This window comes from Meles meles, chromosome 14 (genome assembly GCF_922984935.1).
Source record: "Meles meles chromosome 14, mMelMel3.1 paternal haplotype, whole genome shotgun sequence".
Classification (NCBI taxonomy): domain Eukaryota; kingdom Metazoa; phylum Chordata; class Mammalia; order Carnivora; family Mustelidae; genus Meles; species Meles meles.
The window spans coordinates 51348815-51375846 of NC_060079.1; the positions used below are offsets into that span (position 1 = coordinate 51348815).

The 27032-nt window shown below is 37.8% G+C and overlaps 2 protein-coding genes across 3 annotated transcripts in view; one reads left to right on the forward strand and one right to left on the reverse strand.

The window, feature by feature from the left end:
• Window positions 1-2448, reverse strand: part of DIS3 (DIS3 homolog, exosome endoribonuclease and 3'-5' exoribonuclease) — a 27995-nt gene extending 25547 nt beyond the window's left edge. The window contains exons 1-2 of the mRNA XM_045977956.1: window positions 2102-2448; window positions 1337-1494 (exon numbers count right to left, since the gene is read on the reverse strand). Of these exons, the coding sequence (XP_045833912.1) occupies window positions 1337-1494; window positions 2102-2329 (386 nt within the window). The 5' untranslated portion in view covers window positions 2330-2448. The remainder of the gene's footprint in view (window positions 1-1336; window positions 1495-2101) is intronic.
• Window positions 2449-2659: 211 nt separating this feature from the next.
• The window catches only part of PIBF1 (progesterone immunomodulatory binding factor 1), a 202674-nt gene continuing 178301 nt past the window's right edge, over window positions 2660-27032 (forward strand). For both annotated transcript variants that reach the window (XM_046028181.1, XM_046028182.1), the window contains exons 1-5: window positions 2660-2858; window positions 3905-4206; window positions 10467-10567; window positions 13581-13779; window positions 16059-16178. In XM_046028181.1, coding sequence (XP_045884137.1) covers window positions 3955-4206; window positions 10467-10567; window positions 13581-13779; window positions 16059-16178 — 672 coding nt within the window. In that variant the 5' untranslated portion in view covers window positions 2660-2858; window positions 3905-3954. The remainder of the gene's footprint in view (window positions 2859-3904; window positions 4207-10466; window positions 10568-13580; window positions 13780-16058; window positions 16179-27032) is intronic.

Here is a 27032-nt window from a genome sequence, read left to right on the forward strand (position 1 = left end):
ACAATAAACAATAAACGGCAGAACTTATCTCAAGACTGAAAGACCAAAAACAAATAATGACTGCATATTCCTTCGTAGTCTATCCACACTAAAGTCCTGATTATGTCAGCATACTTACTTCCGTAAATCTATTTTTCCAAAGCCAAATTTAAGGAAAATAACAAAATTCAGTACAAAAACTTTCAACGCTTAAGAGATTCAACTTTAGAATCCTAAACTTATTAAAAGTTTTTAGAACGGCTTCATTCTTTGCCATTAAAAGCCTCTGCTAAAGCTTTAAGCTTATCAGTCGGACACTATCATTAAATTGTGAATTAGTTGTGGCGTGACTTGAGTAATACAATCTGGGATGAGATTTGCCCAAGTGTCCTTCAATACCAGTATTGCTAAGCTCTTTTCACTGCACTTGTGCAGAAAAAATGCTAACCTCTCATTAAGAATCTGATGGGAAGGCTCCATAAAAACTTGGGTCTTCCTGCACTGAAAAACAACTTTCTGCTTCCGAGTTTCATGAAGCTAAGAAAAAGATGACAAGCGCTTTACCAATGATTTTTATAAGAATAATATTTAAATTGGGGCTATAGAAATAATGAGAAAATTGAAAAATTAAATATTTTTAAATATGCATATTTCAATGAAATTTCATTACCAGACTACTGTCTAATCCACTGATGGTGATTTGCTACCCAAGTACTTTTGACAATGACTGGAGACATTCTGGGTTGTTACAACTCTGTGGACAGAGGAAGATGGGGTTGCTACGGGCATGTAGAGAGTACATGCTGCTAAACATCCTATGACGTATAAGACAGCCTGCCCACAACACCCAATTATTCAGTCCAAAATGTCAACAGTACCAAAGTTGAGAAGGCATAATTTAATGTAATAAAAGTATATAGAACTGGACACAGATCATTTATATAACATAAGAAATAGCAATATATTTTCTAAGACCACATGTTATGTTCAGAGGGCAGCAATCTGAAACACAACAAAGAAGTGTTTCTTAACCCTATCTTCTTCAACGTGATCAGTTAAAAAGTATTAGTTTAACTTTTGAAAGCCCATTAATAATAAATCTGCTTTACAGTTTTAAACCTCTCTTTCATAAACTCTTACATTTTATCAATTTATGTCGGTTATCAAATAATACGGTATTCCAGGAACCTAAGGAAAACCTCACCTGCCAAGAGTTTACTGCTCAACTCATGCTGAAACCAATTCAAAATGAAAACATTTTGACATCTTCTGACAATGTCACAAGTACTGCCAGGAACCCTTCCCCCAATTTAGCTAATTCTATGGTTTCCTGGTAATTAACATAATCTTCCCCTACCTATGGTGCTCATTAGTGAACGTATAGAAATGCTTCTCCTGGTTATTAGTCACATCTCTGATTCGCTTATATACCGGAGCACTCCGATTTCGCACTTCCTGCAGAACTGTTTGTAGTACAATCACATTCCTGATGGCAGGGTCCTCAAGAACATCGATCTTAAAAAATAAAAATAAAATAAAATAAGGAAAGAAAACTTAAGTTTTCCCATATTCATTGATAAACTGTCTCTGTCAAACATAAAATCCTGCCTTTTTTTTATTATTATTCAAAACACCACGTATACATTAAACTCAGGCGCTATTATACTACAGAAAACCCTTCAGGTCTATTAGAGAACATTACATATAAACAGACTAATTACATAACTTCGTAGAATTAAGCCCACTAATAATGAAATACGTTGGCCCACAAAGTTTTCATTCGTAGGCACTTACAAGCTGCCTGGGAGTCGCAGGCTGGAGGCCACAGAAGCCCAGGTCCCCGGCCTCCAGACACTTAAAATCTAAGGCAGAAGAGACACCAGGAGTTAGAAAATTAATCTAAAATTCTTATGACTCCAAGAACTCAAAAAAAATATTTTTGTTTTCCCAAAGAAAATAAACTTGGCCTGGAAGACAGGAGACAAGGGTCCCGAGATGGGATTTGCCTCTCCCTAAGTACATCCAAGACTCTCCTCCTTGGGCCTCAGTTTTCCTATTCTGTCACAGCCCCCTTCTCCTGGTATTGTCGAGACGACCACAGACAGCCCGTCGGCCAACGCACCTGGTGCAGTAGCACGTTGGTGTCGGGAAGCAAGTAGTGTGGCCGGGGGCACAGGTTGCTCGCCGGATCCAGGGGCTGCGGCTCGAGCACTGGCCCCTCATGCGCACCGTCGCACTCCGCGCACCCGGGCGCCCCGCAGCCGATGTCGTCCCGCAGGTAATGCTCGCGCACGATCTTCATCACGCCGCCCGCCCGCGTCTTTTTTAAGAAAGTCTTGGACTTGAGCATCTTGCTAGCAGCTGGGAATCCTGATCCCAACCACGCTCTTCCGGTGAAAAGTACCAAGTAGAAGCCCTGCGGTACAACTATACTTTAACCCGAAGTTCAGCCCTTCCCGCTCTAGGGTATTAATAAATACCTCTCGCGGGAAAACATCGAGGCTGACGTTTGTTGGCTCTCTGAAGGCTCCGAGAATTGGGCGAAAACGAGGAGGATGGGCGGAGCCCGGAGCTATTTCCAAAAGGACCAGGGCGGGGCTTGCCTCTGGACTACAACTTCCAGCATGCACTGCTTCCCGCGTTGGGGTGGATCCAGGCTGAGTTCCGGCGGCGAGGGGGCTTGCACGTAGCCTCTTCCTCCGTCCTCCTACCGGCGCGGAAGTGGTTGTCTTGGTTACGGGTCCTAACGGTCCCTAATCTAAATTCCTTGTTGAGGAGCTGAAACCTGAGTTTCTGTTTGAGGGACACTTTCAGCTCCTTGAAGAGGCGGCGGTAGTGGCTGGTCCAGCCTTAGACGTGGAGTAGTTGAATCTTTCCAGGTAGCTCGCACCTATCCCTTCCTTTCCTACGCGGGGTAGGGAATCATCCTACATTGCCAAGTTTGGCTTTTCTTCTTCACTCCGCACATGTGGGCTGCCCCAGCCCCCGATCCTTTATAACCAAGATGTTGCCTCTCTCAGATTTCACCTTTCTTTACCCCTTTTCCCTTTGGGAGGGATGCCGTTTGCCCTCCACACGCTTTTCTAATCATTTAGTTTAGAAAAGCTGATGTCTGCAATACCGTATATAATTTATTATGTCATGTAGTATTGAAATGAGAATTGCTAAAATTCTTGTGAAAAGGCAAGAAGTTCGATTTAGAATACTTGAGTTTATCTTTTCTACGTTCTTGTTTTCATTTTATCTGGAAGTCTATAAGGATGTTTTTGTCTCACTGTTTCCCTTTTTTAAAATCTTAAGTGACGCCTCATTGCCTGCAGAATAAATTTCGAACACATTTTGACATTCAAAGCTCTCGCCATCTTGATTATTAAAGTTATATGGGTGTTTGTGTATGAGGGATAGGGCGAGCCCTACTCAATATCACAAAGGCTTGGCCCTAGCAAGACTATCATTATCTTCTGCTATTGTGCATTTTCGCCACTTCCGTACCAGCATTACTTCTTGTATGCTTTTCTCTTGTTATTGCTCTAAATCCTTCAAGATTCTAAGTAGACATAACTTTCTCCTGATCAACTCAGTAGTGATTTCCCTAATCTTGAACACGTGCTGCTTTTATTAGTAGCTTTCCTGGATACTAATGACTAGAGCTTTTATCCTTAATCTCGAACATTTCTTTGTTTCCTACAAGTAAGATTCCTGTCCCCAGTAACTGGGCTTTTTATTCAGCAAGAGCAGATTCATAGTAGGATTTAATGAGCTTGACTTAATATGTTTGATTTGAGCAGTAATTTACTAATCTGTCCTAGATGAGGGGGTCCTCCAGATTGTCTAATAACTACTTAGGCATTCATTAGTATTTCTTTAATATACGTAAGCTTTCCATAGAGAATATTTGAATACATTTAACATTTTTAACCCACAGAAAATTGAAATTGAATTGGAGAAGAAAACAGCCATAATAATAAAAAAAAAATGTCTCGAAAAATTGCCAGGGCATCAAAAAAGGTGAACATCTCTAGCTCTCTGGAATCTGAAGATATTAGTTTAGAAACAACAGTTCCTACGGATGATATTTCATCATCAGAAGAACGAGATGGTAAAATCAAAATCACCCAGCAACTCATCGAGCGTAAGGAATTACTTCATAATATTCAGTTACTGAAAATAGAGCTATCCCAGAAAAATATGATGATAGACAACTTGAAAGTGGATTATCTTACGAAGGTAAGATTAAGTGTAATTTTTGTTACCTTTATGCTTTATTGTCTTCAAACTGAAGATAAATAATTAAAATTTTATGTATGTAATCTGAACTCGAAATGATACATTTATCATTTCAAAAAGAAAATTGTATTTTCTTGCACAGTTAAAAAAAACTTTGGAAGGAGAGGGGGAGTGAATTATACCTCTGTGTATTAAATAAAATGTCTTGAAAGGGGATGATTTGAAGTCGGGCAGGGAAGAATTGCTTCTGTAGGCTCAATTTTTAAAATATAGCATATGTGAGGTATATCTTTTTAGGTGTTTTTTTCTAGCCAAGATGTTTTCTGCTTCATTGGGAATTAATCTTGATGTGACTAGTTTGATAGGGAGAATCAAGATCATAATTATATTATTGAGTTAGTATAGGCCTCTGCCCTGGAGATTCCGTGTCTTTGGTATCTCTGCCAAATAGGAAGGAATGTCCTGGTCCTTGGTTTTTTGTTTTGTTTCATTTTGTTTTTGCCTTGTGTGGTTATACTTACGAGTGTTTTATATAAGATCTGGTAAAATCACTAACTCTGAGAAATTTATAGTGATTTCAGAAAGACAGGAGACAAGGGGTGCTTGGGTGGCTGAGTCGGTTGAGTGCTTAAGTGCCTTAGGCTCAGGTCATGATCCCAGCATCCTTCCCTGCTGGGTTGGGAGCCTGCCTCTTCCTCTCCCTCTGCCTGCCTCTCCTCCTGCTTGGGCACAACCCTGTCTGTCAAATAAATAAAATCTTAGAAAAAGAAAAAAAGAGAACAGGAGACATTTATTAACTCTTACTACTTCTGTCTCTGAGAAATTTTTTTGTTTCCAATAGTCAATTCTCCACTTTTGCTCTTGATCCCACCTCTTCCAACCCCCGCCTTTTGTTGTTTCAGTTATACTTTCTCTCTTGTTAAGTCAGTCTCCTATTTTAGCTTTTGCCAATCATAGCAATATACTTTAGTATTTTTGCCACTAGAAAAAAATCATTAACTGTGTCTCTCTAGGAAAATGAAGTGTCCTAAGTCCTAAGTGTTCAAGGTCTTAATGAAGTAAAGAAATAATTTGGATAAAGTTATTAGAAATATTAATGGCTAACATTTATTGAATGCTTATTCTGTGCTAGATAGTGTTCCATGAGCTTTTCATGTGTTCTCGCATTAAACTTCACAACAACTCTGTGAGGTATAAGTGCTTTTAGTGGGATTTTCTCTACCCTTTAACATTGAATGAATCAATAGAAAAAGTAAGAGTAGTTTCTGACATTTATTAAGCACACAATATGAATTATCGCTGCTGTTGTCTACAAAAATATTATCCTTATTTTTCATTTCCTTTATTCTCTGTGCCTTATATACTTGTTCATAGGACTACCTGACTTTGTTTTGGTATTTGTCTCTCTCAGCAGACTGTGAGGTTCGTGAGGGTTTCTTTGTGGTTATACTTCTTGTATCTCCAGCACTCAGGACAGTTCCTGGCACATTGTAAGTGCTCAACTACCTTAAATGAAGGAGTGAACCATATTTTGCTCTTTCATCAAGAGCAAATTTTTTTTCATCAACAAAATCACAAGTGGTTAATAGCATACCAAGGCCATTTAGATGGGAGTGATGGAGCCAGGTAGGATTCAGACTGAGAGATCTAAAGCCCATACTCTACCCAAGTGAAATTGAAACGTTTGTGTAAGTTGCCCTGAGAAAGCGGTTTTTCTTACTGTGCCATATTCTCAAACTCTTAAAGGTGTGTATAGCATAACATGGATGGTTTTTAAAAAATTTTTTATTTAAATTCAATTTAATTAACAAATATTATATTATTAGTTTCAGAGATAGAATTTAGTGATTCATCAGTTGCATACAACACCCAGTGCTCATTACTTCAATGCCCTCCTTAATGACCATCACCCACTTACTCCACCCCGACCTACATCGCCTTCAGCAACACTTAGTTTCCTATAGTTAAAGAGTCTCTTATGGTTTGCCTCCCTCTCTGTTTTTGTCTTATTTTATTTTTCTCTCCCTTCCCTTATGATCCTCTGTTTTGTTTCTTAAATTCCACATATGAGTGAAATCATATGATAATTTTCTTCTCTGATTGACTTGTTTCACTTGGATAGAACCCTGTAGTTCTAGCCACGTCATTGCAAGTGGCAAGATTTCATTTTTGATGGCCCAGTAATATTCCATTGTATGTATGTGCTACATCTGACATTATTAAAAGTAAATTTCCCTCACTAGACTATAGATAATGAAAGTCACAGGAAAAGTAGATTTGTGCTGACTATAAACCTGTTCTTGCAATTAACATTTAAATGGCCTGATTTAAGTTAATGAGCTTCCTATCACTGGAAGCATTAAAGTCGTCCTGATTGGTCAAGTGTCATGATTTAGGTATTTTTGCTGTGGAAAGTGGTTGAACCAGCTGTGCAGTGTTCTGGACATGAAGTTCAGCTACTAGGACCAGAGGCTTAGAAGGTGTGGCTGCTTGTGTAACACAGGAGAAGGATTTTGTTTCTCTGATTTAATGGGAATCTGAAAGTAGGTAATTTAGATTTGGGGTGGTTACTCCTTGATATTGTTAGAAACCCAGGCTCCTTTTAACCTTCTGCACACAGCTGTTTTAAGCATGTGCTTTTCACCTCAAAGTCACAGATGACTGATCTCCCTCCAGTATTATATCCATGTTACAGGCTAAGATAAGGAGAACAGTAATGGGAAAATGGAGCACATGCCGAAGGACTCATTCTCTTTTATTTTTTTTTAAGACTTTATTTATTTATTTATTTAAGATATTATTTGTTTATTTATTTGAAGGAGAGAATAAGCCTGCGCTATCAGGGGTAGGGCCAGAGGGGGAAGGAGCGCAAGACAGAATCTGAAGCAGACTACCGGCTAAACAGTTCCACGTGGGGCTAGATCTCCCTATCACAAGATCCAGACCTGAGCCAAAACCAAGAGTCAGGCACTTAACCAGATGAGCCACCCAGAAGCCCCACGACTCATTCCCTTTTAAAAAGCTCTCCCAGAAGCTCAAGCCAGTGACCTCAGTAAACTAGAACTATATAGCGTGAGCACTCTAGCTTCAAGGAGTGGGAAGAGAAGCTGAGAAATGTATTTATTTAACTGGATACATTATTGTCACTAATAAAAATCAGAGTTAAATTAGAAAGAAGAGAAGAGTTGGTGTTGGCAGACGAGTAACAGGTTTTTCCCCTATTCATCACAGTCTTTTTAAGTTAGGAAGTCTGTGAACCTATGAAATCTAAGGTCCTTTCCACAATAGCATGGTGGCAATACAATTTTTACATTTGTTAGTGTTTATTACTAATGTTAGAGTTTTTTACTATGAATATCTTGATCCATGTTGATTTCTCTGTATCTAAAAATAAGAACACATTTCTGCAAGGGAACTCAAAAGTGTTGAGTTCCACTTCCCTCTTGCTCATTGAGAGAATTTAACAGGTTAACAGCTTAGGCCAAGCATCCTAATTCTAGAGAGTTGTTAGCTTTCCATTTTTACCCCTGCCCATTGATGCCTAAATCTCCTTCCTTGCTTTTCTTCTTCATTCTTTTCCTCTTCGGTCTTCATGCCTGTCAATTTTTAAATGCCAGAAAGTCTTTTTATCTTTCACTTGAGATCTATTGGTTCCTTATTGCTTGGGAAGTAAATGGAGGGGTGCATCTTCCCAGCTTGATTATCTCTGAGTTAAGGAGCCTAAGTTAGAAGCCAGTTAAAATTGTCAAAGTTGTAACCCTGGAAAGAGTAGAAGTTTCTGTTCTTTTGGTAACAGCATTCTTGATATGCAAAATAATAATTATGAGGAATGTGGTTGTCTTTTGTTGACTTAAGACATTTATTGAGGCGTGTTGCTGGGAATGTAACTGGATATGGCAGGGTCCCTTTATTATGTAGATGAAATTCAAGTGATACTTATGATCCCAAAACAAATGGGAGATCTTCAAGGTCATGTGACAGGGCATCACTTAGCAATGGGAGTTTTCTACTTTAGATAAGGAGTCAGCAAATTTTTTCTGTAAAGACCCAGACAGTAAAGATTTTATGCTTTGCAGGCCATATGTAGTCTATCACATATTCTTTGTTTTTTTTTATAAACCCTTTACAAACACAAAATCTATTCTCTTAGGATCTGACAGAAACAGGATGTAGGCTTGATTTGGCCCATTGTCACTGTTTATTATCCCTTGCTTTAGACTGTGTAATCAGAGAAGCCACTGGCAGATTTTAGGCAATTAGAGTTACATGTCCTGATATTTGTAATCAAAATGGCACTGAATTAATAGACCAAGGATAGATAAGGTAGAAGTAGAAGACAGTTAATTAGGTTATTGCCTTATGTAAGACTTAAGTTTTTGGCTTCGTCTACTGGAGCCATTTATTGAGAAATGGAAGACTGGGAGAAGACTGATCTGGGAGGTAAGATGTAAGTTCTGTTTTGAACATGTCAAATTTTAGATTCCTATTAGGCTCCTAAATGGAATTGTCAGAGTTTAGGGGTGAGTCTATGACTCTGTGTGTGTGTTTGAGTGTGTCTGTGTGGTGTGGTGCTTATAGATGGCAGGCACTAAAAGCTATAGGATTAGATGACATTATCTAGTGAGAGCAGAGGGCCCCAAACCACATGAAGTGGAGTCCAATATTTATAGTAGAGGAAGAGCCTGAGAAGCCTACAAGTGGCCAGTGGGTTAGGAGGAAAACCAAAGAGAAATAACATGGAATCTAAAATAGGATAGAGTCGTCTACTGTGTCAAATCATGCTGCCAAGTTAGATGAATATGCTGAAATTACGAGTGAACTGAGTATTAAAAGAGATGATTCAGAATACTTTTACTGGAATATTACGGGAAAAAATATTGAAGTTTTGCTCTGATGGTGAGCAGAGAAATGGAACATTAGCAAAAGGGAGTGGTGTGATCAAGGGAGTATTGTTTGCTGTTCTTTTCAGTGGTTGATAGAAGTAGTTTGCTTAATGATAGGAATGATCCAGTAGAGAGGGGGAATTTGTTGATGCAAGTGGAATCCACTTGAATGTATTAAAGATTGGCTGTTAATCAATTTTAAAAGATGAGTAAGAATTACCTAGGTTGAAAGGAAAAGAATTTTTTAATTAGACTAAGAACAAAACCGAAGTCCATGGAGGCCTAAGAGAGACCACAGCATATTTGAAGAATGGCAAGCACTTATTTTTCCTAGAACAGAGTATCCTTTTAAGCTAGCGACCAGAAAAGGAAGGAGCTGGCAAGGGCCAGATCAAGAAGTACTGGTACACTATGGACTCTGAAAAACAACCTGAGGGTTTTGAAGGGGCGGGGTGGGAGGTTGGGGGAACCAGGTGGTGGGTAATAGGGAGGGCACGTATTGCATGGAGCACTGGGTGTTGTGCAAAAACAATGAATACTGTTACGCTGAAAAATAAATAATTTATAAAAAAAAAAAAAGAAGTACTGGTACATTATGCCATGAAATTTCAAATTTATTTTGAAAACAGTGAAGATCCTCTGAAGGATTTAAAACTGGGGAAATAAATTTTGATAACATTTTTTTAAAAGGAAATTAAGAAAGATAAATTTGGAGGTTGACAAAACTGCACACAAGGAAACAACTCTGGTGAGAGATGGTAGGGGTCTAACTGAAGACTTGTCAGTGGATCGCAGAGAGGATGGAGCCATTGTGACAGCTATTTATGAAGTGGACTTGACAACAACAGCCACAACAAAATGGTGTCCGATCAGAATAAGCTCTGAGGGAGAAGTAGACATCAACCATGGCTTAGGGATTTTTTGCGTCAGAGACTAGGGAGGTACAAGGAACATACGATTAGGTGAGTCTGAGGGCTAGTGTTTCTTGGACATTTGTGACATCACTCATGGAATAGTCATTTGGAGATGTATGGATCAAGAGGACAAACACAGGGCCTAACGAGGAATAATTACCTGGGCAAGGCACCAAAATAAAATCCCAGTTGTTAGTGGGCTTCTCAGTGAGTGGGTTAAGGGGAACAAGCAGTCATGACAGCCTGCTGAAAAAACCCTTGTATGTGGCAGCGGTTTAAACCATTTCTATCAACAGACTGTAATTTGTTAATACAACCATTGCAGAGGAACCTATATCCATTTTTAGCCTGTTGCTTTTAAGTGCCTTTCTTTTTTTTATTTTAACATTTAGTATTTTTCAGACATTTTGTAGTGATAAATTTGAAAGTTGACCATATAATTTACCTCTTTCTCTTTATTAAGATTGAAGAATTGGAAGAGAAACTTAATGATGCACTTCACCAGAAGCAGCTACTAACATTGAGATTAGACAATCAATTGACTTTTCAACAAAAGGATGCCAGGTAAGAAAGTTTTTTAAAAACAGCAATACCTATTTAGCCATTAAAAGTAATTTTGTTACCTATTTATGCATACAATTGTAAGCTAAAATAGAGCAATTTTAAGTCAGTGATGGTAATAATTTTTATATCCAAACCACAAAAAAGATTACTTGATACAATATACAAAATATAAAAAGTCGGGGCACCTGGGTGGCTCAGTGGGTTAAAGCCTCTGCCTTCGGCTCAAGTAATCCCAGGGTCCTTGGATCAAGCCCCATATCGGGCTCTCTGCTCAGCGGGGAGCCTGCTTTCCCCTCTCTCTGCCTGCCTCTGTTCCTACTTGTGATCTCTCTCTCTGAAATAAATAAATAAAATCTTTAAATATATATATATATATATATATATATATATATATATACAGATATATATGTATATATGTAAAAATATATACACATATATATGTATATATGTAAAATGTCAAAATTCAACATTCATTCAGCAAACATTGCTGATGTAAGTGATCCATAAATGACAATGGAAACTCTCTGAACTCACCACCACTTAACCTACTGTCTGGATTAACCTTTCTTCATTTCCTTTGTAAAGCACACTAATTCTCATGGCCCATTTAACTCTACACGTTTAAATTATCTTCTGTTTTGCCTGCATTCTTTCTCCCAACTCAGTTGAGTATTTACAGAGAGTCCATTTTGTATACTGTCAAATGTGCCTATTAGTCGTCCTTACTGAATTATGTAAACAGTGAAATATGAGTGGAAAAAAAAGATGTGCTCCTTCTATGAAAACTATAAGGAATTCTTTGAAACAATGCAATAAAAGTGAGTGACAAAAAAAAAAAAAACAAAACAAACCTATCAAACTAAGTTAAAGCAAGACAGATTTGAAAGTTGGGAACAAAAAACAAACAAATCCATAGAAAACCATCCTCTCAGATTTCTTCCCAAGTGTCTTTTAAGGTAAAGAAATTGAACTTGGCAGTCATGAACAATGATTTACACAAAAACAAAGCATACCTTTGTATTTAAAAAATCTGAACCCTGTGTAGAAAATCTGACAAGTGACTGCTTCTTTCTGTGTACTAATTAGAAGTAAATGTGTAAAGTGCTTATCTTTACTCTTTGTAAGATTTCACTATTTAACTGATAGTTAAAAAAATTATCTAACCAGTTACCAGGAACTATAACATTAGACTGGTGGTTCTGAAACTTTAGTATGTATCAGAACCACGTGGAGGTCTTGTTAAAAAGGACTGTTGGGTCCCACCCTCTGATATTCTGATTTGGGGTGATCCCTAAGAATCTGTATTTCTACCAGTTCTCAGGTGATGCTGATGCCAGTGGTCTGGGGACAATATTTTGGAAACCAGAGCATTCAGTGGTAGGGCTTCTACTGTAATTCCTAAGGCAGTTTTCAGATTAAATGATGCTGAGAAGGCAGTTGAGATGATATTGCAATAATACCCTTAAGATCGATGTTAGTAAAAAGTGGTTGTTGGATTTTTAATATAATTTGAAGGTTGTGCTGATGTGTTACATGTGGAGTTCAAGAGAAAAAAAGAAGGGGCACCTGGGTGGCTCAGTGGGTTAAAGCCTCTGCCTTCGGCTCAGGTCATGATCTCAGGGTCCTGGGATCAAGCCCCACATCAGGCTCCCTGCTCAGCAGGGAGCCTATTTCCCCCCTCTCTCTCTGCCTGCCTCTCTGCCTATTTGTGATCTCTCTCTCTGTCAAATAAATAAATAAAACCTTAAAAAAGAGAGAGAGAGAGAGAGAGGAATCAAGGATTGTGGCAACATTTTTGGTTCAAATAAATGAAAGGGCGGAATTGCTGTCAACTAAGATAGGGAAACCACAGGGGAAGAGGTTGGTGAGTAAAGAGCGAGAGTTTGGTTTCAGACACAATCAGTTCAAGTTGTCATATTAAAAATCTGCGTGGAAAAAAAAAAAAGCTGTTGGAAGAGTTTGGTCTAGAGACATAAATCTGGGAGTCATTAGGATACAGAGAGTATATATTTAAGTCATACGACTGGATGACTTGGCCAAGGTAGTAAATACAGAGAGAGAAGAGGGCCAAGTACTAATATTAAGACAGATCAGAAAAGGAGACTGAGAAAACACCCCTTGAAAAAGGGGAGAAAAATGACAAGAGTATAGTGACTTGGAAGTCAGGTGAAGAAAGTGTGTAAAGGGAGAGATCAGTTGTGTTAAGTAATCATTAGGTGATGGATGAAAACTGAGAATTGATCATTAGCAATCTGGATGTCATTGGCCACCTTGAGATTTCAGTAGAAGGATAAAAACCTAATTGGCATGGGTTTAAGAGGAAGGGCATCAGATGGTGAGTCTAGACAACTTTTGAAAAGTTTTGCTGCATGGAGGAGCAAACAGAGGGGGCAGTGAAATGGGGTCACTGTTCATTTTTTTTTTTTTTTAAGGTAGGAGAAGTAACAACATGTTCGTATGTTAATGGATGTGATACGGTAGGAAGGGGAGAGAATCAATTGTCCCTTACTGCTCAAAATCTTCAAATAGGCAACTAATGATAGCAATGTCTGCTGTATGTATTCGTTAAGAATGATTATGTACAGATTACACCTTTCATCACCTCATTGGTTGAATGAATACTTTACAGTGGTTCAGTGTTGCTGTCTTCAAGCAGTATACCTTAAAGTACCTAGATAGAAAGAAATGAAAGTTATTTTGATGAGTAGGGTCCAAAATAGATGTATAAAATTTAAATCTTAAGAGGGGAAATATATGATTTTATAATTTGAATTTTGAAAATTACTCTTTAATAATATCAATTTTCTATTTAACAATTTATGTGGCTGCACATTTAGTAATGAGTATAGAATCATTTTGCGTTTAACTGCTTAAATAAATAAGCATTTACCTGGAGCCAAAAACACTAGAGAGTTGCTTATTTCATGTTTTTATGTTAATATAAAAGGTAACTTTGAGAAAATTAAATCTTAAAAATGTTTTTAAGCTTGCCATAAATTCTTTCCTAATGTAGAAAATATCAAGAACTAATGAAACAAGAAATGGAAACTATTTTATTGAGACAGAAGCAACTAGAAGAGACAAATACTCAGCTAAGAGAGAAGGCGGGAGATATTCGCCGAAACTTGCGTGACCTTGAATTGACAGAAGAGCAATATATGAAACTAAAAGATTTTCCTGAAGACCAGCTTTCTATTCCTGAATATGTATCTGTAAGTGTGTGGCATCATTTAAAAAAAAACTGCATGTATTTTCAAATTAGATTTGTTAATTATGTAATAGCCATAATCTTCAAAGTACCCAGTTAATAAATTATTTTGTTATTTTCTGGCCCTGATCTGGAAATGGTGAATGGTGTTCAGATCACCAAATTTTAAAGGGTCTCAACCTTTGATCTCCAAAGTCAAGCAGTAAATAGGGCTATGAAGTTAATGGCTACATAGTCCATAGAAATGAATCATCTTATCATAAACTGGTAGTTTACAGTGTTTTCAAAATTAAATTATAGAGATAACAGATTAGTGGTTGCGGGGGCGTGGGGATAGTAGATAATAGATAGTAGAAGAGTTGGTGTGATGGTAAATGAGTTAATGAAGGAGATCTTTGGGGTCTACTTCAGGATCTGTCGTGCGTTGGTTATACAGCTACACATAGGATTCCTCTATGGTCTTAGTCTCAAATTTTTTGATGTCAGCATCCCTTTACGTTCACAAAATTACTGAGGACCCCAAGGAGCTTCTGTTTGTATGGGCTATATCTATTGGTATTTACTGTAGTAGAAATTAACACTGAGGGGCGCCTGGGTGGTTCAGTGGGTTAAAGCCTCTGCCTTGGGCTCAGGTCATGATCCCCAGGGTCCTGGGATCAAGCCCCACATCGGGCTCTTTGCTCATCGGGGAGCCTGCTTCCCCCTCTCTCTCTGCCTGCCTCTCTGCCTACTTGTGATCTCTGTCAAATAAATAAATTAAAAATCTTAAAAAAAAAATTAACACTGAGACATTTTTAAAATACAAGAATACATAAGCACTCATTCCATTAACCTTAAAGGCGATGATCTCATCACACATCAGATAGCCATTGGCAAACACCACTGAACAGGCATAAGAGAAGGAGAGCAAGACGGGCAAAAAAAAAAAAAAAAAATCTTAGTATTATTAGGAAAATAGTTTTAATCTTATGAATTCCCTCAGAGGGTCTCACATGAAAACCGCTGATTTGTGATATATAGCTGTCATTTCACCCTTAGAGGCTTGAACTTTTTCATATGTAAAAGGATTGATAATAATAATAGTACCTCAAATAGCTCAAATATATTTTTTTCTGTCTGAAGTGCATTGTTCAAGACAAATCAGATGTCTCACATGCTGTCGTTATGACTTTATCCATAGTAGGTACCAAGTAGCCCACAAATTACAGTTATACAGTTCTCTGGTTTATTAATGTTCTTTGTTATCTTTTGTTTTTATAGACGGTATTATCCTAACTAGTTAGTCATACACAAATTCATTGTATTGAGGACTACCTCTTACAGATGTGGTACTCCTGCTGTTCAGCAATGTATTAAGGAATTGAAGACTACATACCTATATAATAAATAGGCATAATTACCCTCTCCTAATTTGTTCATGGCTTCTTAATTTTATAGGAATTGTCAGATGGAACACTTTACTAAATTAGGGCAGACAGATTCCTCTGAGAGAATTATGAGTGAGAAGACAGGTCTGAACTGAATGGAAGTAGTGATATGAATGATCCCTCCTGATTATCCCTTACACAGCAATGGTAGCTGCAGGGCTTCACCAGGAGCCTAGAATGTAGGCTTATCATGTGTTTCAGCAAAAGAGATAGAGCAGGGTACAAACCAGGCAAAAATTCTGGCCTTAGTGAGCTTACATTCAAGTGGAACAAGACAGACAATAAATTAAAAGTAAATGCAGAATGTCATAAATCCTATGGAGAAAAGAGCCGGAGTGAACTGCCTTCAGGTGGGGCAGCTATTTTTAATCAGATTAGAGGAATTAGGCCTTTACTGATAGGGTGACATTTGATCAGAGACCTAAAGGGAGTGAAAACAGGAGCCATTCATTTGTATGTGGGAAGAATTCTTCTGTCAGAGGAAATACAAGCAAAACTTAATGTGTTCAGGAAGTAACAAGCAGCTAGAAAAGAATGGGCAGTGGTGGAAGATGGGAAGTAAGTAGGAAATGGAGTATAGATGGGAAGAAAGAGACTGTGTCAGGGGTGAAGTATAGATAATCTGGGCTTTGAGGAAACTTAATTGAACATTAAGCCTTAATAAAGTATTAGTAGTCAGGGTCGGTTAATTACAAGCCAAACTTGATTATTCAGGCATATAATGTAAAACTAAATGCTTTCCTTTTGTTTCCTTAATATTTTTATTACTCATAATTGAGGATACTATAAATTAGTAAACTTTAATTGCAACTTGGGATTCTAAAACTGCTTATTAATTAGATTTTTGTTTTTAAAGATTCGGTTCTATGAATTAGTGAATCCATTAAGAAAGGAAATCTCCGAACTGCAAGTGAAAAAGCATGAACTATCAGAAGAATTAAGTGAAAACAAAGGCCATTTGAAACAACTGACAGAGGTTTGTATGATTTTGATCACTGGTGGGAAGAAGCTCCATGTTTTATTCTAGGGAGTTCCTCAAGATTTGTGAGCAGGAATATAAAAGTCAGTGATAACAAAATGGGACTGGGGGATGCTGACTGCACTATTATTCAGGCAGTGTGAACGTTAAATTGGAAATAGTCATCTTAAAGATTGACGGGTAGGTCTGTGATATTGACCTCTAACCCATGGTTGAGCATTTTGTTGTAACTCCTTCATTCTTGGTTCTTCATTGCAGATTAGCCTTGTCTACTATTCTTTTACCATTTGGCCTCTTCATTAAGTATATTAGTTTTCCTAATGTTTGTTTGGAGCATGAGTACTGATGTAAGCAAGCATCAGCCTCAGTGATGTGCATGGTGCCATGCCATGTGCTGGCAGCAGTGAACTCAAAAGAGGGAGTGTCTGCCCTTCTAGAGTTCAAACTCCCATAGATTAGGCTTAGAACCTTCGATGATGTCTTGACACTCATTTTTCTGTGTGACATTGAATAAGTCATTTAATGTTTCCTGCTCTGTCAAATGGAGGAACTAATTCTGCTTGTCTATTCAATTTACTGAATTGTTCATGTTTCTGTTTCAAAGTAAAAATGTCATTTGTAGCAAAGTTGCATGTAAATACTGTTATGTCATATTTCAAGGGCAGCTTTTACCAAAGATCTAATTTCCAGAAATAAATAATTATAATTTATAATTAATTTACATTTCGATGCCCTAATTTGCTACTCTGTTAGTGCTGGACAAAATCTATTTAGGTCATTAATGTAGAGCCAATATTAAAAGCAAATGAAGGCTCATCTTCCTTCCTCTCCTCATAGGAGTGATGAAATCAGCAGGAGTGATGCCAAAGAGGCAGATGTGCCGATATGAACCCTTCTACAAGGTTCTGTTGTGGGTTTTTATTTCTTCTGCTAACCTGCCACATTGTGCAGGTAAAGTGTTTTGCATATTTTAGAAAGATAACTTTTAATTTTTATAAAATTTGCAAAAAAAGTAAAGGACAAACTTAGAAGGCCTTGGTGTGACTATTAGCTAATTTTATAGCCTTGGCCAAATCATTTAATCTCTCTTTCTGCAAAGTGCCCAGGATGGTAGTGGTCGTGGTGACACGTTCATTGGGTTTATTGAGGACAAGGCAATTAAATGAGTTTTCAGACTTGATTCTGTAGCATCTCATGGTACCTTAGCTTCCCTCAAGGATTTCTTATTTTTTAGGAGGAGGGCTGGAAAAGTTTCCTAACCTTGTTTATATCAAGCTACCTCTTTTTTAATGACTTTAATAATTGGGAATTCTAAGACTGGTTTCTCTTGAACAAAGGATTCCTGAGGCCAAAGAGAAAAAAACTTTTGTAACTCTAGAATTATCATTAGTTTGTGATATAGTTTTACTGTGCAGTAGAGCAAATCTCTCAACTCTGAAGGGTCAGTAATAGCATTGTATCCCAGATTTTTGTTTGTTTCAGCCTTGCTCATAACATTTTTAGTATTTTATTGATAAGAAGACATAGATAGTTAACACTGGTTTGACTCATTGGGTTCCTGAGTGTTTTTAGTGAACTAATAACTCTTTTTTTTTTTTTTTTTTTGAACTAATAACTCTTGAACAAAGAAGCAGCTTTGTTTGTAAACCTGTATTAGGATTCTTCAGAGAAACAGAACCAATAGGATATCTGGAGAGAGAGGGAGATCTGTTTTAAGGAATTGGCTCACATGATTGTGGAGGCTTGATGAGTCCAAAATCTGATGGGATAGGCTAGCAGGCTGGAGATTCAGGGGAGAGTTGTACTTGAAGTACAAAGACAGTCTGCTGACAGAATTCTTCTTGCTCGGAGGAGGTCAGTCTTTGGTCTAGTATGGCTTTCAGCTGATTAGATGTGACCCTCATGCTATGGAGAATAATCGGCTTTACTCAAAGTCTATTGATTTAGATGTTATTTGTTTTTTCATTTGTTTCAAGTTTTTATTTCTAGTTAACATAACAGTGCAATATTGGTTTCAGGAGTAGAATCTAGTGATTCATTACCTTACGTGTAAGACTTATACCCCGTGCTCATCACAGGTGCTCTCCTTAATGCCCATTCCCCACCCATCACCCCTCCAGTTCATTTTCTGTCATTAATAATTTCCTGTCTCTTAAAGTTTGCCTCCCCCCTGACTTTTTTTAATTTAGTGTTAATCTCTGAATTAACTGGGTGGCTCAGTTGGTTAAGCATCTGCCTTATGCTCAGGTCATGATCCCATGGTCCTGGGATTGAGTCCCACAATGGGCTCCCTGCCCAGTAGGGCGTCTGCTTCTCCCTCTCCCTCTACCCCTCCCCATTGCTTGTTGCTCTCTCTCTCTCTCTCAAATAAATAAAATCTTCTTTAAAAGATGTTAATCTCATCTAAAAAATACCTTTGCAGAAAGATCTAAATAGTACTCGACCAAAATAAAAATAAAGTAAAATAGTATTTGACCAATATAGCCAGTTGACATATGAAGTTAACCAGCACAGGGGCACCTGGGTTCCTCAGTTTGGGTGAGTGTCTGACTCTTGATTTTGCCTCAGGTCATGATCTCAGGGTCATGAGATTGATCTCCGCCTTGGGCTCCATGCTCCGCAGAGATTCTGCTTCTCTCCCTCCCCCTCTCTACCTGCTCCTCCCCCAGCTCACCTGCGTGTGTGCTCTGTCTCTCTCAAATAAATAAATCTTTTTTTTTTTTTTTAAGATTGTATTTATTTATTTGACAGAGATCACGGGTAGGTAGAGCAGCAGGCAGAAAGAGAGAGGGAAGCAGGCTGCCTGCCAAGCAGAGAGCCCGACACAGGGCTCAATCCCAGTACCCTGAGATCATGACCAGAGCCAAAGGCAGAGACTTAACCCACTAAGCCACCTGGGTACTCCTAAATAAATAAATATTTTTAAAAAACAAAACAAATCAAAATTAACCATCGTGGAACCCTTGCATGTGCAAGTTTGTTTCTTAAAGGTTTATCACCTCTCAGCTGAAAATAAAGTTCTCTGCCTTAAACCTTTCCATAATTTATTAATAAACAGAGAATTGAACCACGATCAGGAAAAAAGAAATTAAGAAATTAAGCAGTGTGTTGTCTACTTAATAAAAGGTCTTAGAAATTCAGAGAATATGATATAGACAGAATAGAATTACTTTTATATTAAAGTCTCCCATAAAGTTTGATTCCTCTGGTCTGTCAAGGGCTAATTCAGGTCAGCTTACCCAACACTGAGGAAAAATCAACTGAATATTTTTAAATTAAAAGATTTCCTTATAAAGCTATAGTGATCAATAAGTATAATATTTAATATTAAAAGAAATTTTGCTTAACTGTGTACCTGTGAGGATTTGGGGGGGGATTTATTTTTTTAAATGGTTTGTTATTACTGCTCTAATATTTGGAAAATTCACATATCATCAAGTTTTATCTGTGCATTTGACAGTGGCATGATGATACTGGATGAAAAACTTATTCTCTACCCACTCTGGCCCTAGGCTTCCCTACTTTCTCTGCCCCAACTCCTCCATCTACAAAATAGAATGAGAATATATAACACCCTCCTGATATGGTCATTATTAGAATGAAATTCATGGAGTAAATATTTGTTGTACATCTGTTATGTGGCAGGCATTGTTCTAGGTACTTGGGATACTACAGCAAACAAAACAATGATCCCTGGCCTGGTGGAGTTTCTGTTTTTGAAAAGAGTACAGGGAGGGGCACCTGGGTAGCTCAGTTTTAAGTGTCCAGTTCAGGATTTCAGCTCAGGCCATGATCTCAGGATCTCATGGGCTCCACACTCAGTGGGGAGTCTGCTTGAAAACTCTCTCTCCCTCTGCCCCTTCCCTACACTCATGAACAAGCACTCTTTCTCTCTCTCTCTAGAATAAATAAATTTTTTTTTTAAAGTATAGGGAAACATAGTAAACATTATAGATAAGTGTATCATAGAGGAAGAAGTTGATAACTGCAAAGGATAAAAGAAAAAATATCAGTGCTGCCTGGAGAGCAGGGAAGAAATCATATTCAGAATTGTATGGGGTCAGCCAGTAGGCCTCACTGAGGAGGTTAGGAGTTTAGAAAAACTTGGAGCTAAGGGAGACAATGAAGTTTTCAAGGAAGAACTTCTAGGCAGAGGAACAGTCAGTGCAAAGGTAAGAGGGTACCCTCTTTGTGGAGTGATGTTTGTGGAGCGATGAGGAAGCCAATATGACTGGAATGACTGAAGCGAGAGAAGATCAGAGAGGTAAAGCATTTTTGAAGTCACTGTAAGGACTTTGATTTTTAACCCTAAATGAAAGGAAGTATTGCAGGATTTAGGGAAGTGATGTTCTGACATATTGTAAAAGGATTGTTCTGGCTGGTACATAGTAGACCCTTAAAGAGTATTAAAGAACTTTGTTAATATCCCAGAAAATGTTTTTTTCTTTTTCTTTTTTGCTGAGAATAGGCTATCAAGCTATAAGGATGGAAGCAGAGGGACTTGTTAGGAGACTTGCAGTAATCTAGGTGAGAGCTGATAGTGCTTCGTATCAGGGTGATGGCAGTGTATGGGCTATGAGCTGGTTGGATCCTGGATGTATTTTAAAAGTAGAACCACTGGGGGCAACCTTCTACTGTCCCCTCCCTCCTCGGGAGCTTTGTATTACCACTTAGCTCAAAAAACCTTGCTCTCCTTCCCACCAGTCTGTCAGGCCTACCTCTTTATTCTTTGAAGGCACATGACCGAGAACCATGGGCACTAATGGAGAAAAAAATCCCTTAACACCAGGGGATGGGGGTGAGAGGACAAGACTGATGTTGTTTAAGGCTACAAACTTACAATGAGTAGTAAATAAGTCATAGAGATCTAACTCACAGTATAATAAATATAAACAATACTGTACTACATTATCAGACTTACTGAGAGACTAAAATGTAATTATCCCAAAGACTAAAAGGAATGGATAATTATGTAATGTGGTATAGATGCTAAATATAGCTGCAAAAGCAATCATATTATAATACAAATATGTCAAGTTAGCACATTGTACATCTTAAATATACACAATGTTATATGTCAAATATATACAATTTTTAAAAATCAGGGCTTTTGATGATACCCTGTCTGTCCTCATCCTAAATTCGTATGCTCTTACTGATGCCAAACTTTGCCTTTATAAGAATGACAGGAGGGGTGCCTGGGTGGTTCAGTTGTTAAGCATCTACCTTCAGCTCAGGACATGATCCCAGGGTCCTGTGATCCACTAAGATCAAGCCTGCTCAGTGGAGAGCCTGCTTCTTCCTCTTCCTCTGCTTGTGTTCCCTTTCTGGTGCACTCTCTCTCTCTCTGTTGAGTAAATAAATGAAAATCTTTAAATAAATAAATAAAATCAAAGGATGGATGGATGATTATTGGGATTTCCTGATGAACTGGATGGAGCACATGAAAGAAAGAGGAGTCAAATTAACTCCAAGGTTTGGGGACGGAATAACTAGAAGGATGGATTTGCATTCAGTTGAAATGGGTTGGTTGTGGTGAGGCAGATTTAGGGTTAAAAGAGAGTTCAAATTTTAGCCACATTGAGTTTTAGAGATCTGTTGGATTTACAATTGGAAATACTTGGATATACAGGTCTGAACTTTGGAAGCTATATATTTGGAAGTTGTTAACATAAAGATAATATTTAAAACCAGGATGAGATCACCAGAGGAGAGTGAATGCAGAGAAGAGGGCCAAAGCCTGAGCTCTGGGGCACTTCAGTACTAAACCAGTGGGGTGGGGGAGGGGGATTTATCAGTGAGATGAGAAAACCAAGAGAATTTCATGTCCCAGAAGCCAAAGGAGAAAACTTTGTCAAGAAAGAGAGTCAGTCATTTCAAATGCTATCCACAGGTATAGTAAGATGAAGTCTGAGAAATCACATATTTAACAGGGTCATTGATTACCTTGTCAAGAGTAGTTTTGTTGGGGTTGGTGAAATCAAAAGCTTGATTACAACTGTGTTTAAGAGTAAATGGAAGAAAAGGAATTGGAAACAAATCTAGGCAGTTCTTTCTCTGGGATTTTGATTGAATAGGGAAACAAAGGGCGAGGGCTGAAGATGACGGGGAAAGCCGGGTGAAGGGAAAGAGTTTTCGTTTTGTTTTAAAGATTTATTTATTTATTTGAGAGGAAGAGAAAGAGGGAGTGAGCACACAAAGGGAGAAGGAGAAGCAGACTTCCCACTGAGAGGGAGCCTGATGTGATGCAGGGCTCCATCCCAGGACCCTGGGATCATGACCTGAGACAAAGGCAGCTGCTTAACCCACTGAGCCACCCAGCTGTCCCAGGGTTTGTTTTGTTTTTAAGGTGAGAGAAATCACAACGAATGTGCATAAAATTACATTGTAAACCACAAAGTTTTTCATTGTCAAGAACAGTAGAAAGACATTCATCTAATTGCTAACCAGCAGCATAAACAGTGCTGTTGGACACCAGATGTACTTGTGTTTAAGGCTTACCGCTTCAGTGTGCTCCATATGATAAAAAGAGCCATCTGTGTTTGGGGCATAGCCCATAATATAGGCTTCTGTAATTATATATTTGAGAATAAGTATTAGAACACAGAGGTGTTTGTTGGTTTAATTACTCCTGGTGATAACTTTATCTTCATATTGCACATAATGGCTTTTAAAATAATAATGATTTTATCTGTAAGTGAGATCATTTATCTCTCAATGCTTTAATTTTATATGATCTTTTTACCAAAAGACAGAACTCAATTTAAAAACAACTGAAAAACATGATTATAACCACGTATAAGAAAGAGAGAGAAGATTATGATTGTTAAAGGAAGGTTTATAAAAAAGAAGTTGATCAAAAAATTTATTGAATTAGAAGGTGGGTTGAAGAGGTATGGAGATTGACAGGTTACCAGAGTTCACTTGCTATCAGTGAGAGTCATTGTTCAGGACTTCTTTTAAGTATTCACAAGCACCTGGTTTATTTAAAGCACTAAATGAAATTGTTTTTCAGTGCAGATTTTTGGTTTTGGTTCTTTTACTTGAAATGTTCTCATTTTGGTGCTTTTTACCGATTGGCATTTCATATTCTTTCTTCTTTATTATATGTGCTATCTGTAGGGTATTTATTTTTGGTGGCCAGAGGCAGGCAATGAGAAACTCAAAAATGCCCATCACATACAAATGGAGTGGCGAATTTTTTTTTTTCACTTTTCTAATGGTGTCCTTAATTTAGGTCAGTCCAAAAAATATAAATATTCTTTTGGACTATTATGAGAGAAAACTTGGATTCCTTCCTAAAGGGAATAAATATTTTGGTTTTTAGTGGACAGGTTGAAAATGCATCCAATGAAAGATGCCCATTGGTTCTAAGCTCTCCTAAATTTGACAAAGAAAGGAACTGTTACTTCATTCAATAAGCAGTACAATACAGTGCCACAGTAAGCCTTGGGACAAGGTCATGGTATTAATGGCTGCAATCACTATGAAGTTACTGATATTCAGTAAGTCACAATTCAAAATTTTTATACTATTTGAATGATCTCTTCATATAGTAATTCTGCAAACATCTTAGTCTTTATATACTTAGGGTTGGATTTTTAAGGGAGTTAACATGGGTCTTATACACAATGCTGTGTAATTTTGAAGAGGAATAAAATATGAGCTTTGAAAAAAAAACAACTTACTCGGCAGTATTCACCCAAGAATTTTAAAGGACCTCAAGGATGCATTTCACAGTGCAGTAAATGTATAATCTTATTATCCAAATGGAGAAGTTAGAGTAGATTTAATTGCTTGAGAGATGGTAAATTGTCTACCTGACCTTAGAAACTAAGGACCTTGATAACTATGAACCTATCAACCACACTTCTCCTGAGCTTATGGAATGCATGAAGATTAGGATACTGAATATTTATGCAAGTGTAAACCTATAGGATAAGGTCAAAACAACAATTTTATAAATGAATATAAATGAACAAATTGTGTATTATAATATTTCTCTTGGCTGATAACTGTAAATGTGTATAAAGAGGAAATAGGAAATGGAATATGTAGACATCTAAAAAGCCATTCACAGACTTCCAAATTTTAGTTGAAAAAAATTTTTTTTAAGATTTTTTAAAATTTATTTGACAGAGAGAGATCACAAGTAGGCAGAGAGATAGGCAGAGAGAGATGGGGAAGCAGGCTCCCTGTCGAGCAGAGAGCCCCATACGGGGCTCGATCCCAGGACCCTAAGATTATGACCTGAACCAAAGGCAGAGGCTTAACCCACTGAGCCACCCAGGTGCCCCAGTTTTAAAAATTTTGACAGACTTCTTAAGAATTATTATCATGAGCTCTTGGGAAATTGCTTTCTCTTCAGGTTTGAAAGATGAAAGCCAGAAAGTAGGAATAAAAGAAACTTTCTGAAAAATGAAAATAGAAGTATTGTCCAGAGATAACTATTAAGTCCAATCTTATTCAATACTTAAGATTTTATTTATGTGTTTATTATAGAGAGAGAGAAAGAGCATACATACAAGGGAGGGTTGGGCTGAGAGGGAGGGAGAAGGAAGGGAAAAGAATTCCAAGCAGACTCCCTCACTGAGCACAGAGTCTGGCATGCAGTTTGATCTCACGACACTGGGATCATGACCTGAGCCAAAACCAAGAGTCGAAGAATGGTTAACCAACTCTGCCCCCCAGGTGCCCCTCAGTACTTAACCTTTTAAAACATTAGAGGGGCACCAGAGTGGTTCAGTCTGTCGGGTGTCAGACTGTTGATTTCAGTTCAGGTCATAATCTCAGGGTCGTGGGGTTAGGCCCCATGTTGGGCTCTGCACTCAGCATGGAGTCTGCTTGATCCTTTCTCTCTAAAATAAATAAATAAAATCTTAAAAAAAAAACTCCTTAAACAAAACAAAACAAAAAACACATTATATTAGAAAGGAAGCCTACAGGAGAACCTTGAGTTTGGAGATAGTGAAGTTTTCCTTAGTAGTAGAATACAAAACTTAAAAAAAAAAGAAAAGGAAAAGAAAAAAAAGAATACAAAACTAATAAGGCAAACAGAGGATGATCTCAAAAGATAAGAAGACTAATTATAACTTATGTGTTTTCTTTTCTATAACCTCCTACCTTATATTCCCCAAATTAGCACATTCAAAATTGGTCACCAGCCCTAAAGAGTGTAATGTATTTCTAGTTCATTATAAAAATTTTCAAGCAAAGATAACTTCAAAGAATTTTACAATGAACTCCAGTATATCAATGACCGAATTTTACCATTAACATTTTATTATACTTGTTCTAATCACATATCTATCCATCCAGTCACCAGTCATACTTAAGTTTTACGAGAAATTGCCAGACCATTTTTTTCCATGTATCAATGGTTTGTTCCTTTTGTTGCTGAATAATATTCCATTGTATGGATATATTCATCAACCAGTTGGTGGGCATTTGAGTTCTTTCCACCTTGGAGACATTATAAATAAAGCTGCTGCAAAAATTTAACATGGGTTTTTGTGTGGGCATGTTTTCTTTTCTCTTTGGTAAGTGCTTAAAAGTGAAATTTTTCAGGGTGCCTGGGTGGCTCAGTCATTTAAGTGTCAGACTCGTGATTTCGGCTCAGGTCATAATCTCAGGATCGTGGGATTGAGCCCCGAGTTGGGCGGGGGTGGAAAGTCTGCTTGGGATTCTCACTCCCTCTCCCTCTGCCTCTCCCCCCAACTTGTGTGTGTACATGTGCTCGTTTTCTCAAATAAATAAATAAATTTTAAAAAATGAAAGTGGAATTTTTCACTTCTAGATTTCCCTTCAGTTTATTATAGTTTTTATTTCTCTGCTATTTGTGTATTCATTGTGAGCATATTTTTCTTTACACCATTGAGAATTTAAATCGCTGCTTCATTTGAAGCGTTGTTGCTAATTCCAAAATCTGGGTCATTGATCTCTGTTAGTTGCCTTTTATTTATTTTTTAATTTTTTTGAAGATTTTATTTTTTGTCAGAGAGCAGAAGCAAGGAGAGCAGCAGGCAGAGGGAGAAGCAGACTCCCCAACATGGGACTCAGTCCCAGGACCCTGGGATCGTGACCTTAGCTGAAGGCAGATGCTTAATTGACTGAGCCACCCAGACATCCCTCTGTTAGTTGTCTTTTAAAAATGGGTCACATTTTCCTGTTTCTTAAGATGTCAAGTAATTTTAAATTGTTTATTTAAAACAGAGAGTAAACTTAGATTCTAACATTGTGATTTTATGTTGCAGAGACTAGCTTTATGTTCCCCTAGACAGTGCCATTGTTTTTGCTTTAGCAGGAAATTAACTTGATTGTACTCAAAGTGCATACTCTTTCTCTTGGGCAGCATTGCAAATTTCATTTCAGTATTTTTGGTCTTAGTATATGGCTTCTTGGGTCTCTCCTAACATGTGCGTTGTTTAGAGGTCAGCCAGAGATTGGCAGAGATTATCCATAGAAGTCAAGGTTACCTTCTCTACTTGTCTGGAATTCTCTTCTTACATTAGGACGTCAGAGTTGGCCCAACCTGTGTCTTCTGGTTCTTTAAGCTAAAAAGACGAAGGATTTTTCTGTTACGTGTTTATACATCCAACTTGGCACAGAATAGGCCTACCCTCAAGCTAAAAGCCATAAAAACAAAACAAAACAAAACAAAAAACAAGTAAGATCAGGAGACTAATCCAGTGCTATTCCCTCCTTCCTTGTGCAAACAGGCTCCCCTCCAGAATCTGCCTGACTTGGGTCACTCTCCTGTACCTTCAAATAGTTGTTTTAAATTTTGTCCAGAATTTATGGTTGTTCTCTGTATTTAACAGAGCCATTACCAGAAGCGGGACCACTTTACGA